Source organism: Salminus brasiliensis, chromosome 23 (genome assembly GCF_030463535.1).
Source record: "Salminus brasiliensis chromosome 23, fSalBra1.hap2, whole genome shotgun sequence".
In the NCBI taxonomy this organism is placed as follows: domain Eukaryota; kingdom Metazoa; phylum Chordata; class Actinopteri; order Characiformes; family Bryconidae; genus Salminus; species Salminus brasiliensis.
In genome coordinates, this window is record NC_132900.1 from 677592 (window position 1) to 693495 (window position 15904).

General features: G+C 46.3%; 1 protein-coding gene across 6 annotated transcripts in view; it reads right to left on the reverse strand.

Annotated features, from left to right (window-relative positions):
• Positions 1-15904, reverse strand: part of arhgef4 (Rho guanine nucleotide exchange factor (GEF) 4) — a 64602-nt gene that overhangs the window by 2219 nt on the left and 46479 nt on the right. For 3 of the 6 annotated variants that reach the window (XM_072668856.1, XM_072668853.1, XM_072668858.1), the window contains 10 exons: positions 13528-13676; positions 6113-6289; positions 5094-5285; positions 4741-4920; positions 3815-4047; positions 3437-3566; positions 2881-3012; positions 2327-2570; positions 1248-1325; positions 873-1096 (listed from right to left, as the gene is read on the reverse strand). In XM_072668856.1, coding sequence (XP_072524957.1) covers positions 879-1096; positions 1248-1325; positions 2327-2570; positions 2881-3012; positions 3437-3566; positions 3815-4047; positions 4741-4920; positions 5094-5285; positions 6113-6289; positions 13528-13676 — 1733 coding nt within the window. In that variant the 3' untranslated portion in view covers positions 873-878. Of the gene's footprint in view, positions 1-872; positions 1097-1247; positions 1326-2326; positions 2571-2880; positions 3013-3436; positions 3567-3814; positions 4048-4740; positions 4921-5093; positions 5286-6112; positions 6290-10493; positions 11424-13527; positions 13677-15904 lie in introns of those variants that run through there. The other 3 variants (XM_072668859.1, XM_072668854.1, XM_072668855.1) reach the window with 3 other exon arrangements.

Below are 15904 nucleotides of genomic sequence, written 5' to 3' on the forward strand. Positions count from 1 at the left end.
TTGGGGTAAGAGGGAGAAACTTAGTACACTGGGCTTTTTGCTGAACTATCGCTTTAGCAGTGAGAACAGGAGGCACGTTAGCAGAAACGCTGAGTTTAGAGACACTGTGGAGATGGAGGGTTTTAGCGCGGTGAGTCAGAGTTTACCACCGAACGCCTTCAGTGAAGGAGGAATCGAGTGATCGAGGTTAGTATTAGAAACGCTAAACGAGGACTGTGAGGGTTATCTGTTCCCGGCAGCGAGAGATGGATTGTACGTGTGACCCGAGCGGCTGTAATGGATGGACAGAGAGTCAGAGAGTGAGTGAATTCAGACACATGGAGGATTTCAGTAACTGTTAGGTAGAACTCAGTGTGTACACTGCCTGCCCAACGTCTTTACTACAAAGGATCGTTTTCTCTGACAGCTGCGTAAACCCAGACAGCAGAGATGACTCTGGGCCAAATGCAGCCCAATTAAGTCACTTGTGGCAAAGGCAAGTAGACCAAAATGTCGGGCTACTGCAGCACAACACACAGTGCAGCGCCCCCTGCTGCATGTAGAGCTGCGTAGCTTCAGAGAACCCATGCAGACCCCCGTCCACCTTCAGAAAGCATGTAATGGACTTAAAATTTTGGTGGAGATCACAAGGCCACATGCACAGGTCTTGTAGACAGAACACATTAGACAGGTGGTTATAATGTTTTGGCTCACTGATTTGTTTTTATATTAAGGGAGATTTGTTCATTATCGTTAGTGTTGATGAACTAGCTGAGCGTTGAGGCTAAACAACATCAGCACACAGCTGCCTTATGTGCTCATTCAGAAGGCAAGGTCCCCCTCAACGTCTGGCAGGCAGTGTACACCAACACCATCACACTCAGTGGAGTTACCCTACTCTACTGCAGCTCTCTGCTCTGAGAGGACACCCAGGAAAAAGCCCTGCGCAGGACCCCAGGGGGCGCTCTAACACCCCAGCCCAGACTGAATCGCGGAACATCAGGCAGGAGAGGAGAGACTAGGGGTGCCCTGGCTGGGGATTCTGGGAAATGCAGGCACTTGGAGCTCTTTGAGCGGAGAAGAGGAGGAGCTTTGAGTGCCAGCAGGTGCTGCAGGGCTGAGGCAGGTGAGGGAGAAGGTGTTAACAGGGACAGAGACAAATATAACCCATTATGTAAACTGGTGGGAAAGTGTGTGCCAACTATATGTATAACATAACTAGATCTTTTAATGGAACCACTGAGTGAGAAAGGTTCTCTGATAATCACCTTTGGGTTTCCCAGCAGGATGGCTTTTGGATGCGTTCTGCATGGCCTGCTTCTTCTGCACTTCTGTGATGGAAAATCCTGTGAGATAAGAGAAAATAAATGATGAATTATGTAAAAAGGGCAACAAAGCAGGACAAATAATCCAAAAATGAAGATTTGGATTATCATTCTATTCATAGCACTTAATGATTAGAATGATTGATCTGGGATATATTTTATGTAGTTAAACTGGTTCCAGTAAAGCATGCTCTTTTTTTTCCCATAGCAAGACTGTCTACCACTTTATAATATACCACTCTATAATGCTCTATAATGTTCATATGAACCACACGCTCATTCTGACAGACTGTAATACACTACAGGAAGCGTAGGGGGTGCTCTATAATGCTCTATAATGTTCATACGATCCACACGCTCATTCTGACAGACTGTAATACACTACAGGAAGCATAGGGGGCGCTCTATAATGCTCTATAATGATCATATGATCCACACGCTCATTCTGACAGACTGTAATACACTACAGGAAGCGTAGGGGGCGCTCTATAATGATCATATGATTCACACGCTCATTCTGACAGACTGTAATACACTACAGGAAGCGTAGGGGGCGCTCTATAATGCTCTATAATGCTCATATGATCCACACGCTCATTCTGACAGACTGTAATACACTACAGGAAGCGTAGGGGGCGCTCTATAATGCTCTATAATGCTCATATGATCCACACGCTCATTCTGACAGACTGTAATACACTACAGGAAGCGTAGGGGGCGCTCTATAATGCTCTATAATGGTCATATGATCCACACGCTCATTCTGACAGACTGTAATACACTACAGGAAGCATAGGGGGTGCTCTATAATGCTCTATAATGTTCATATGATCCACACGCTCATTCTGACAGACTGTAATACACTACAGGAAGCGTAGGGGGCGCTCTATAATGCTCTATAATGGTCATATGATCCACACGCTCATTCTGACAGACTGTAATACACTACAGGAAGCGTAGGGGGCTAATCTATAATGCTAGATAATGTTGATGACGTGATTATGTGACATGGTCAAACTCACCCGTCTCCAGGTCATGCTGGACCTGCTCTCTCTCGTCCCTGAAGGCTCGTAGCCAGCGCTGCTTCAGCTCAGGTTTTTTGGCACAGAGCAGATGAACCTCCTCTCTGCCCGGACAGATCAGCTTCACTGCGTTCTTCACGCTCACATTCAGATCTTTATCTTTACCATCCTCCATGTCAACCACCTCCATCTCGTCCATGTCCAGACGACCCTTGTAGTACAAAATGTCCCGCCGCAAGAGATCCTGGATTTCAAACAGAGATGGAAACAACAGGCTGAATGAGGAACAACAGCTCTAATAGAGAACCAAGCACGCATTTTAGACACTATCTGGAACATTTCCCTTTTCAGATCAAGCTTTTGACACTATAATATCACACATATCACGATGATTACAAGCAATCCAGCTTTACAGAGGATCCAGGACAAATCCAGCCCTCAAATCCAGCTTTCACTAGTGGGTTTTCTTAAACAGTAGAGCAAGGAGCATGAGGGGTGACAAGCTCAGGTCCACTTGTCGCTCTGTGTAAAACTGTACTAGACCGGGTACTGACCTTTTTGCAGAAGACCAGCTGATGATCAAAGAGGAAGAACATGCGCTGCTGGCCTTTAGCCTGAGGCTGAGAGATCTTGGTGAGGTCTCCTGAGAAGATCAGGTCAGAACTCCTGCTGAGGACATCTTCACCCTGCAGAGGAACACGACCACAGAGACTGAGCCTCAAAGCTGAAACTGCAGTTATACTAATGACCTTCTTCTAAACTCTATATAACATCTGAATAAACACAAATAAACATAACATCAGCGGTCAGTGGGTCAGAATGAGCTGCTGGTCAGTAAAGGTACTGAGATGCTGGTTAGAAGAGCAAAGGATGGATGCTGATCTTCAGACACTGTATGGATTTCAGTTCAGTTCCACCAGCAGCTCACCTGCTTTACTGAGGGACTGATTAGAGAAACTTGGGGCTGAATGAGCACTGGGAATCTTACTGCCCAGATAAACAGCTTCACTGATAATTTCCTCAGATGCCTGAGACTTCTCCCCAGAGCTTCCAGAAATAAAACATTTCACAAATACACACAAACACCTCAAAACCAGTCATGCACTGTACCTCCCAGTCCTCTATGGAGCTCTGCCAGTGGGCAATCTTGTCGATGTTCTCCAGACGGCGCTTTCTCTCGTTGATCAGCCGGGCCACGTTCTTCATAGCGTTTAAAGCAGCTTCCACATCTTTGTAGTCTCTGAATGATGAAGGAGAAATGAACACATCATACCCCTGTCACTGCACACAGATCGACCAGCTTGTGTAAAAATGACAGGCTATATTTCTTCCCTTATGTCAGAACTCACTGATCTACTGCTGCTGTTTTAGTTAGATCATGGTTTTAATTAATACACAAATACTTAAACGGCAGAGGAACGCCTAAAACGGTTCCTGTGTGTTATCATCAGCTTATGGATGTGTTATGAACACAGTGTTTTTGTGTACCTGTGCTGGGGGTTGGTGTACTTTAGCAGCTCTGCCAGCTGCAGAGGGTATTTACAGATCTTCTGGACAGGCGTGAGGAGAAAGCCGTCCAGTGAGATGTCGATCATCTTCTGGAGGAGACGACAGGCCTCGAAGAAAAAGACGTATTTCTTTATCTTCATCAGTTTGGAGAGCTGCACGCAGGCATTGGGGTGGTTGTTGCAATATTCTGAGTAGATCTGGAAATCTGTTTGCTGGACGGATAAAAAAGTGATGGAGGGTCAGTCAGGAAGAACATGTGGACAGAAGGCAACAGGTCACACAGACAAACAGACAGACCGATAGCTAGAGAGACAGACAACTACATACAGACACACAGTCAGTACTACAGTACTACAGAAAGACAGTACTTAGATAGACAGACAGATAAATACAGTACATGTCCAAATGTTTGTGGACAGCTCTTCTAATGAATGCATTCAGCTATTTAAAGTTGTACCCTTTGCTGACACAGATGTGCAAATGCACACACACATATATATGTTGTCTAGTCCCTGTAGAGAAGAAGTACTGCCAATGGAATAGGACTCTCTGGAGCAGATCAACATCATGACCCTAATGGCACCATGCTGCCTAAAGCCAGGTGTGGGCTAGAGGGGTATAAAGTGGAAATCAGTGGAAGAACTGTGTTCTCTGGAATGATGGTGGAGCTCCATCCAGTACTTTTGATCATCCAACATCCTGACTTTACTAATGCTCTTTTCACTGAATGCAATCCTCCTCCAAAATCTAGTAGAAAGCCTTCTTCACAAAAGCAGGAGAAACTCTTTTGAAAACCCTTGATTTGACAATGCATGAGGTGTCCCAAAACTTTTGTCCTTTTAGTGTAGCTAGTTTGATGCAGACAAACAGACACAGACACAGCTAGACATGCAGAGACATCTTACGTTCTCTAGGAAGCAGGAGCCGATCTCGCTGAGGTGCGGCTGCTCCTTGTTGAATTTCCTCTCCAGGGCTTTCAGAAACTTCTTCTGAAAGCGGTAGAGCTCGTCGATGTTTCCGAAGATGGTTCTCAGCTGCTCCTCGTTGAACATGTCGGTCCGCTTGCGGCACTGTTTGATATAGCCCTGAAAGTCATGGAGGAAGACAAAGTAAATAACACTGGATTTGACTGAAGAAGAAAAGGACAAACGTTCCTTAATGGTTTCTAGCTCGTTCTGCTTTGACTGGACTGATCTGAACTGGGTGTGTTGGGCACTGAAGCGTGCAGGACAGGGGACGTGAATGGCACTGCACTGACCTCACAGATGTCCTTCAGGTGTTTGATGTAATCCCTCTCTGTGCTCATGATCTCGTTGATGACGTTGGCCCTCATCTGCTCTTTGCAGGGTAGGCCGGGTCCCAGCGAGCGGCACACACCAGCGCCCCCCTCTGGAGCTCCTTCCAGCTGCGCCAGATAATCGTCCATCGGCTCATCCTGGTTCACTCGTAACTGCCGACAACAGAAACATTAACAGGTACCGCACATCCACCCTTTTCCTGACAGACCAGTTTCCAAAACATGCTGCATTCTTAGAAACACACTGATGAGCCAAAACATTAAGACCAGTTCCTCCTTGTGCCACCAAAACAGCTCCCTCTACACCCCTCTTTTGGTATCTAGGGCGTTCCAGCAGATTTTGGCTTTTAGTTCTGTAAGTTGTGAGGTGGAGCCGCTGCAGATCGGACCTTTAGTTCCAGTGCCTCCCTCAGATCAGCACACGGAGCCCACACACACACCCCGCCACCACATGAAGGTGAAGGAAACAGGACTCCTCAGATCAGACCTCCTTCTTCCATCACTCCAAGGTCATGCCCAGTTTCGATGCCCTCAGGTCCTATGCATGCTCCATAGACAGGGGTCAGCATGAGCACTCTGCAGCAGTTACGCAGCTCTATACACAGCAGGGGGCGCTGCACTGTGTCCTGCGACACGCTCCTCCTCCCGTTACCATCATTAAACATATTCGGTCTCGTTCCTCCTCGGACCACTGTTAGTAGGTACTCACCACTGCTGACCAGGAGCTGTTTGGGAGACACTCTGACGGTCCAGTCTTCTGGACATAATGACCTGACCCTCGTCAAAGTGTCTCAGCTCTTCACGCTGCTCCACATAAAACACGTCGACTACTAAAACCCCAGACCCCCATATGCAGCACTGCTACCACAGCATCTGGTAATAATGTTTTGGCTGATTCAGGTATGTAAGAGCATCATGGCTTAGCTGATTTTGGATGAATCGGAGGAATCAGTGGAACCTAATACCCAGTTTGCTCTTACCCGGACGAAGCTGGCGGGGAACCAGCCCTCGCTGTCTAGCACCCGGCCCCACCACCACTCCTTATTGGTGGCGTCCACTACTTCGATGACATCGCCGGCCTTGAAGCCCAGCTCCTGGTCATCCATGGTGACGTGGTCCCACAGCGCCTCCGCACACACACTTCCATCGCTGATCAGCTGCAGAAACACCAGAGGGAGAGGAAGCAGTGAGGATTAAGCACTTTAGCAGGGTTAATGGAAAGGAACACTTGACATGTGGGCAGCTTCTCCTCCAGCAGTCAAATCAAGGCTATTAGCTGGGAGTTCGTCCCTCTGTACAGCTGTAACAGCCTCTACTCCTCTGATAAGGCTTTACACTGGATACTGGAACATTGCTGTGAGGAGGATTGTACCAAAAGTACTGGATGGAGCTCCATCAGCTTTAGGGGCTTTATACCCCTCTAGCCCACGCTCGGCCTTAATTACTAACTGCTATGCCACCCCACTATGCTATGTTATCCCACTTGACTGCTAGGAAACTACTAAGTGGTTGTCATCTGTGATGGTTGCTAGGGTGATGAATCCACATAGCAACACCCTAGCAACCATTACGTCATCTGTAATTGCTGCTGAGGTGTTGCTATGTGGGCGCCATAACCATAACCATTTTACTTTGGTATCCAAGGTGGTTGCTAGGGTGTTGCTAGTGTTTAATTTTATTCAATTTAATTAAACACCAAAATGGTTGCTATGCAGATACCGTACATCAAATGAAAAATCTAATGAAAGCACATGAGCTCAGTCACAATCAGGCCGAAGAGTTCGGTTCAGTCGGATGTTTGGATCACTTCTATGGAAACGTGCCCAAATGTCCCAAACCCGGATATTCTGTTGGTCCTAGTTGGGCTCTGGCCGAGCTGCAGACCTCTACAGCAAACCCACCACTGTACATTGTTCTAAAAGTCCCAAAGCCCTTCTTTCCTCTCTGTTATGGTTACTTGCATTTCGGGTTTTGCGTAATAAGAGAGTGAAATGAAAGAGAGGGGAGTATTGCACCACTGGCTATTTTAGGGATTGAGTGAACTGAAGGCAGTGTCAGCAGCTCTCCACAACACCACCACACACTCAGAGCTGGGATATAAACACACACACACACACACACACACACACACACACACACACACACACACACATACACACACACACACAGCATCTGAAATGAAACATCATCAGCCTGTCCTACCACACAATAGTCACACAACTCTGATCCTGATTTAATGAAGTGTTCAAAAGTTTGTGCACCCCTGGTCAAACAGTTGATGTAGGTGTGAATTTAAACCTCCGCTACAGAGAAACACTCTGCTGTACATTTTACTACACAGATACTGTTTATTTACCCACTTTAACAGACTGGAGAAGTGAGACGCACACAGTTCAGCCTTCGCTCATTTCCCTAAATAAACAGAAATTGTGTCTAAAATGTGAAAATATGTACGTTCTGTTACGTTTGTAGAGGACTTCAACAGGAGTGCACAAACAGAGTCGCGGTGTGAATTTATTTCCAGACGAAAATCATAAATGTGAAAACACCATGTCTGAGGAGTGAGACGAGCGTCCCAGCTGTTCTCCTCATGAAGCCGCTAAAAGAACGCTGAGTGTGTAAAGCTACTTCAAGGCAGGAGGTGAGGGCTACCCGAATCTAACACAGATTTGGAGTTGGTGAACTTCTCTAATCATCATGAACATTTGCACAACAGTGAGTGTTTCTCCACGCAATTCGTACAACTAGCTCCACAGAGTGGATTACAGTATTTACACCAGTGAACATCAGTCAGTGTCGTCTGAATGAGGAATTCTAGTGTCTCTGATTATGAACAAGATAGTCAAAATGCTTAGCCTAATATTCAATATATCAGTATACACTCCCAGGCAAGTTATGCAAAGATATGATGATACTGATGGTTTGGGCTGGTCAGAGTCTGGATATCAACCCTATAGAAAAGAACGACGTCATCAGAGCTGAGCGGAAATAATATAACCTCTTCTGTAAAAGGCTGTCAGCAATCGTACCCACAAGACCTCAACATTTACAGAAACAGGGGTAAATTGTAAATTGTCTTGATGTGGGCTTGGTTGAAAACGGCTAAACAAATGAACAAATGACAAATGAAAAAGCGCAAGGCTGCACTTTTACTGCGTGGTATAAATCAGTTTCAACACAGTACTGTATGTGCATGAATGTGGGAGACTGACTGCAGGAGATTGGACAGGGTTCACTGTTATGACTGACCATGTCACTACCATATAGAAAAGTCAGACCTGATCTGATCTGAGAAATGCACCAAAGCGACTGAGAAAAACCTGTAACTCCTTTTTGTTCACTTAATAATTTCATATGTGATACCATAACATCAACGTTTTATTAGAGCAGTGGTGATGATGATTATCCTAATCACTGTATTATACAGAACATCAGCTGACACTGATATTGATATGACACTGACACAGGATATTTTAGTCCAATCTGAGTACTGTCCAATGCAGGGCAGCCAATTAGAGCAGAGCTCATTTGTATATTATCACTGTTAAAGGCACAGCAGACTTGTGAGTAATTGTGAGGGATAAGGAGAGGCAGGTGTAAAAATCAATTATGACTGTTTTGGACACAGTGGTAAAGGTGGAGCTCTAGGACCATCTACCAAAATGGTCAAATATAATGAAAAAATGAATTTATGAATTTAAGCTGACTTTCATGTATGACTCTCAGTGTAGCAGACTGACCCCAGCACCTACTGTCTTAACTGCTATTATTACTATTATTATTATTATTATTATTATTAATAATAATAATAATAATAATAAATATGAAACGTAATAAAACCCAATACACTTGTATCACAGGCTCTCTACGCTACACACTTAGAAACAAACACAGTCCAAACCAACAGGCTTTTTTTCTGTGTCGCCATGGCAACAGATGCCTAGCAACGCACCCACATACATTCCCACGTTCCCCCTGTTCAGGGCCTGCTGTTGATCCTGCTACCGAACGCAGAGCTGAGGAAGCACAGCTGTAGTGCAGCCTCTCCTGTTCACCTCTCCTGTTACTGTGGAGCAGGTCTGATTACGCCCACTGTTACAGAGATCAGACCAGGAAACAGGGGTGTCTGATGTTCCCCAGTCCAAGCAGTCAGGCGACAAAGCACTCCTTCTAAATCCCTCCACCCTTTCAGACCAAAGCAGGGTAACTCCACCCTTTCAGCCCAAAGTCGGTTACCTCCACCCTTTCAGGCCAAAGCAGGTTAACTCCACCCATTCAGACTACAGCAGGTTATCTCCACCCTTTCAGCCTAAAGAAGGTTAACTCCACCTGTGCACACTGGAGTAATAGAACAGGTGTTTCAGGGCTGCTTCCTGTAATATAAGGCAGCTCATTAACATACAGCACTCTTAAAGGTGCAGTAGCGGGAACAGAGAGTGAGGCTGCTGCAGAAATGAGCTTTTTGGAACAGAAAGCTGCTCACCTGCTCTAACTGGAGCTCCAGTATAAAATATAAAATAATAAAAGTGTAGAACACCTGAACCCCTGACCTTCTGTCACACACCTGAACCCCTGACCTCCTGTCACACACCTGAACCCCTGACCTCTTGTCACACACATGAACCCATGACCTTCTGTCACACACCTGAACCCCTGACCTCCTGTCACACACCTGAACCCCTGACCTTCTGTCACACACCTGAACCATTGACCTTCTGAATGAGTCTCAGTGTAGACCCAGACTGACCCAGCCTTTACTACAGCACCTACTACAGCCTGGTGAATAATTAACATCTCTGCTTCAGCGTATTACACCTGCTTCACTGACACACACACACACACACACACACACACACACACACACACACTCACTCTCACACACACACACACACACACACACACACACACTGATTCATGTAATATTATAGCTGAGCAATGCTGACAAACCTCATCCTAAACACAACCGAACTGAAACCTTTTGTCTATTTCAGTGAAGAATACAGAGTCAGCAGCATCACCTCAGTTCTGCAAAATGCTCACGAATTCCTATTACACACACACACACACACACACACACTGCATTTCTATACATATATATATATACAAAATAAAAATACCAAAATGCAAGTATGTCTAAAAGTGAAAAACAGTGAAGACACACACACACACACACACATATATATATATATATATATATATATATAATCATGCTATTTAATATATAAAATAGAGCATATTATATATATATATCAATTAGCAAATATACAGATGGATACATAGACAGACCAATGGACCGACAGACAGAGAGACAGACAGATATATAGATAGACAGAGAGACAGGCAGACAGTTAGACAGATTACCTGCAGTGCACCGGCTGCATTCTGCACACCCATCCACGCAGAGTGAGCGAGGGAATAACTTTCCCTCACTCTCTCGTTCCCTCCCTCCCTCCCTCCCTCTCTCTCTCGCTCTCTCTCTCCTTTTCTCTCTCTCTCTCTCTCTCTCTCTCTCTCTGTGGTTACTGAAAGGCGAGCAGGAACATAAGCACCACGTTGATGATGATGAGGAGCATCATGATGAAGAACACCACCACCTTCTGGGCCTCGGGGCTGAGGTTACAGCGCAGCAGGAAATCACTCAGAGTGGAGCGCTGCAGCCCGCGAGCCATGATCACACACACACACGGCGACGGGGGAGGGAGGAGTGCCCCGGATACACTCGGCTACGTGAACGAGTATAAGGATGAGCAGAATGGGGGGAATGGAAGAGAATGGAAGGAAAAAGGGCGAGAGAGATAGACGACAAGAGGAAAAAAGAAGAGAGAGGGAGGGGGGGAAACGTGCGCGAGAGGAAAGATGGAGATGGAGGGATGGAGAAGAGAAAAAAAGGAGAGAGAGACAAAGCGAGAAAGCGAGACAGCTTCCACGTCCACACTTCTCTGTTCACTTCCGCCTCCTCTTTCGTTCTTCCTCTTCTTCCTCTTCCTCTCTTCCTGATGATGTCAGAAGCAGGAGTGGTTGCACCGCTCTCTCTCACTCGCTCTACCTTTCTCTCTTTCTCACAACCTCTCCGTCGCTCAGATCAGCTCTCGCGCTCGTTCGGTACCTCTCACTAAATCCCTTGATCTGATTACCCTGCAGCTCTCTCTCTACCCCTCTCTCTCTACCCCTCTCTCTCTCTCTCTCTCTCAGCGAGCACCGTGAGGCCTGAAGACGAACGCTGCTGTTTCTGAAAGAATCATCCATCCATCTACCTCACCCTACTGCTCAGTGTGTGTGTGAGTGTGTGTGTGTGTGTGTGTGTGTGTGTGTGTGTGTGTGTGAGAGTGTGTGTGTGTGGATTGCTTTTTTTCCCCCGTATCTCTGTCAGCCAATGAGATCGCAGGGCTGTGAAGCGTATCCTAGATACGGGAGTAGGGGAGGCTGGGCCTCAGCAGCAGAGAGAGAGGGTGGAAGGGGGAGGAGAGGATGCAGAATCACACTCTCCATCCTCCCCCGTCCTCCTGCTCTGATTGGCTGCCTCAGCTGTCCATTACTGAACAGATCCTCTGCTGTGGTTTAGTCTCGGTTGGTTTTATTTTAGGGTGTGATTTTAATTCCTGCCTGTTTTTGTTCTTATCTGCAGAAACTCTGCATTAACCATGTTTTCACAGAAAGAGCTCTAACACGCTGGGGTTAGTCAGTCTGATCTGATGTGGTCTGATATAGTCTAGTCTGGTTCGGCTTGTTCTAGTTTGGTCTAGTCTGGTTTGTTTTGGCCTCTCCTGGTTTAGTTGGTTGGTCTTCTTCACTGTGTTCTTGATTGGTTTACTCAGGTCTGCTCACCTTGTTCTGGTATAGTTTAGTCTGATCTGTTTTGGTCAGATATGCTGTACCATGTTCTGTTCTGGTTTAGTCTGGTCTGGTTTAGTCTGGTCAAGTATGGTGAGGTCTTCTTTTCCTTGTTCTGGTCTGGTTTAATCTGGTGTAGTTTACCTTTTTTAGTCTGATCTGTATTGGTCAGATATGCTGTACCTTGTTATGTTCTGGTTTAGTCTGGTCTGGTCTGGTTTAGTCTGGTCTGGTTTGGTGAGGTCTCCTTTACCTTGTTCTGGCCTGGTTTAGTCTGGTCTGGCCTTGTTTAGTCAGGTCTGGTCTGGTTTAGTCAGGTCTGGTTTGGTGAGGTCTCCTTTACCTTGTTCTGATCTGGTTTAGTCTGGTCTGGTCTGATCTGGTTTAGTCTGGTCTGGTCTTGTTTAGTCTGGTCTGGTCTGATTTTGTCTTCATCTGGTAAAGGCTAGTCTGGTTTGGCACCCCGTGGTCTGGCCTAGACTGGTCTTGGCTAGCTTAGCCTGTTCTAATTTAGCTTAGCCTGGTCTTGTTTGGTTTCGTATGGGTTGGTTCAGTCTGGTCAGGTTTGTGCTGGCTTGGTTCTTTTCTGTTTGGTCCAATCTGGTCTGACTTATGAGTTGTTCTGTTATGGGTTGTCCTGGTCTAGTCTGCTTGGTTACTGTTTGGTTAACCCTTCCTATCTCATGAATAAGCTTCACCCCCTCAACTCTCCTCCTGTCCTCAGTGCCACAGTAATGGCAGCCCAGTGTCAGACACTGGGTTTATATAGGAGGAGCTTTAACTCCTCAGTCTGACGGTAGATTACCACCATCACCCGCACACCGAGCAGAGCCAACGGGATTAGAGCGAGAGAGTCAACCTCAACCTGCTGCAACTACAGCGGCAGCAGGATACCTTTTAAGGCAGCAGTTGCATCTGCCTACCATGCACACACACACACACACACACACACACACACACTCACAAAACAATAGCCGCATATGCTTCCCTTCCCTGCAGAAATGCCTCTGTTCCCCTGTGCACACTAAGCTCTGATAATGTAAGCAGTATTTCAGAACTTTCTCTGCACAACTCCAGCGCTGACATCTGGACCAGCCTGCTGTTTCCTCCTCGCTGATCACCGAGCTCAGCTGTAACGCGGGCCGGCGTAGCTGGAGGCGAGGACTAGATACGATATTCTGCTGAAACTGTGCGCCAGCAACCGGGCCTCTGGAAAAACGCCAACAGACCTGGCAATAAATCACCCAAAGTGAAGCACGACCGAACCGACAGCGGACACCTGCCGAAGGTGTTTCTATAACCACATCTGCCACAAGGTGGCCCCGTCTACAATCACACTGAATGGAGTTGACGATTCCAGAGCACACACACACACACACACACACACACATATAAACACACTGCACTAGACGGCACCTCACATTCTGTTAAACACTTTTGCATGGATGCTTTGGGTTAATAAATGTCCCATCAGTACCAGAAAACACTGTAGATCATTCAGAATGTTTTAATAATATTAAAACCGAAAAAATGAATCATACAGACTGATGGGTCAGGGTCTTACCTCGTTAATGGCCAGCTGCTCCCCTCCGCCTCCCCCGGGGTGGCCGTAACGATTGGCCGAGCTGCGGAATTCGTTGTACAGATCGTCCTCGCTGCCGACTTCATCTCCCAGGCCGGACTTATCTTGCGGTCCATCGGTGATGACCAGCGCTGGAGAGAGAAACACACGGTTAGACCTTTACCCCAGACCAGCTCTAATTCTACACTTCTTAATCAATGCATATATATGAAGAGAGGGAACCCAACTGAGGTTCTACTGCAGCACATGAACAGAAATCTTTAATAATGGTTACGAGAGCAGAAACGTGTCTTTGTATGGGGTTGCATAGCTGCAGACCGGTCAGAGTGCCTATGCTGACCCCTGTCCACCTAGCCTTCAAAAGGCACTCATGCTCAGAGTAATGGAGGAAGGTGGTTCATGTGGAGAAGAAAACAGCTCTGATTAGCAGTGGCTCCACATCACAACTTACAGGACTACAGGAGCCAGGATTTACTGGAACGTCTTGTGCAGATACCACGAACAGCACCTTCAGATGTTTTGGGGGCACGCGAAAGAATAATACCACCATAATAGGCAGGTAGTCTTAATGTTTTGGCTCACTAAAACTGAAAGTGTCTGCCATTACAGCCTAAGACTAAACTGAATCGATGTGATGCGACTACAACTATTATATTCATATAATTATTATACATTCCAAGCTTAAACCATGATTAATTCATAAAGATGAAAGAAGGAACATAAAAACAGAGCCAGTATCAGTGACAGTGCTAACAGAGCTTCTTCCTTCTTCACTGGAACCCACGTAAATCAGCCAGAGTTAAGATTTTAAGAGGAGGAAAGGTGTCTCTAAACTTCTGGTGGCTGGTGTATGTGGTCTGCTGGACTGTCCAGCCCAATATCACACACACACACTCAGCCTGAGGCGGTCAGACAGTTGTGTCTGGAGCTGCCGGGTGTGTTATGTGGAGCAGTGTGTGTTGTGTCTGTCGGCTGTTGACCCGTAAAAATAATCTCGCCGCGTCTGGAGCCCGAGGTTGCCGCTCTGTCAGTGGCTGACTGAGGTAAAATCAGGCTGTCGGCTACTGGTCTCACGGCTCTGAAACAACGACACTAACAGCTCCGGCTCCTTAAGAAGCTCCTTAAGAACACTCGAAGCTTAAGGTGATAGTTAGGCCAAAATCGAACTTACAGCGATGCCACAGTAATGGTTCTTCTCACTCACGGAAACGAAAGTGGTTCTGGTATGGTACCATTTGACGAAACCTTTGCAGCACCTTTATAACTGAGTGTGTACAGTTTGTACAGTTTGTGCGTAGCAACCGTTGAGAGCACCAAGGCTCGTGTCCAAGTTTATATTGATTTATAGGAAATATCACAGACCCCCTGCTGTACATCACCTACTCTTAAGGGGCTCTGGACCCCACTTAGAGAACCAGTGTCATGGACGTAAAGGTCTGTTCAGATGTGCCACTTTTACGGCTCATTTTTTCACTTCCTAGAGGCAGGGGTTATCTGCACTCCTGACTCTGTTCAGTCTAACGACGGGGAACACTCGGTGCAGCTTCTGATTGGCTGTACAGTTTTCGAATAGCAACCACTGAAAGTTGGATGTTTTTCTCTAGGACTAAATGCTGAAGTGCTCAGCCAAAAACTGCTGTGCACCCTTTTAACATCACCATGCAGTGCATTAGCACCACCTGGAATACCATAGCAACCACCTAAAAGCCCCATTGCAGCAAGCTGGGATAATATAGGAAGTGCTTACCAACACCAAGGCAACCACTTCTTGTCAAATATGTCGTGTCAAAGCTGATATTGGAAACATCACAGACCCCTGGTTGTCCCTTTAACCCTTGAGTTCCCTGATTCCACTCTGAGAATCTTTGGCATACATGTAAAGAACTGTACAGACCTGCAGCTTTTACAGCACACTTTTCACCCCCTATAGACAGGGTTTATCTGCACTCCCTCACATTTCATGAAAGTTATAATTGGAGTATAAAAAAGAGAAATGTAAGATATGAGCTCTTTAATACCTGATTACTCTTTAATTTGCACTCCTTTCTGTTTGGACGGTCATTTTTGGACCTGAATCTCTAAAGGCCTCATCAGCCAGCCAAGTTTGGGCTCTTGCCATGTTCATTTTTCAGCACGTCGCATCATAAAGGCAAAATCACTGCCACGAAAATATGAGAGTAATGAGATTTTGGACCTCGGGGCAGCGGACGCATTTTAACGCCTTTCATTTCAGAGCTGAATTTATGCAGAGCTGGCAGCTCGGACCGACAGAGAGCACACAGCCACACTGAGGAATTAGGGGCTTATCTGGAAATGAGGAGACACACAACACATTTCAGCACATTTACAGAAAGCAGAG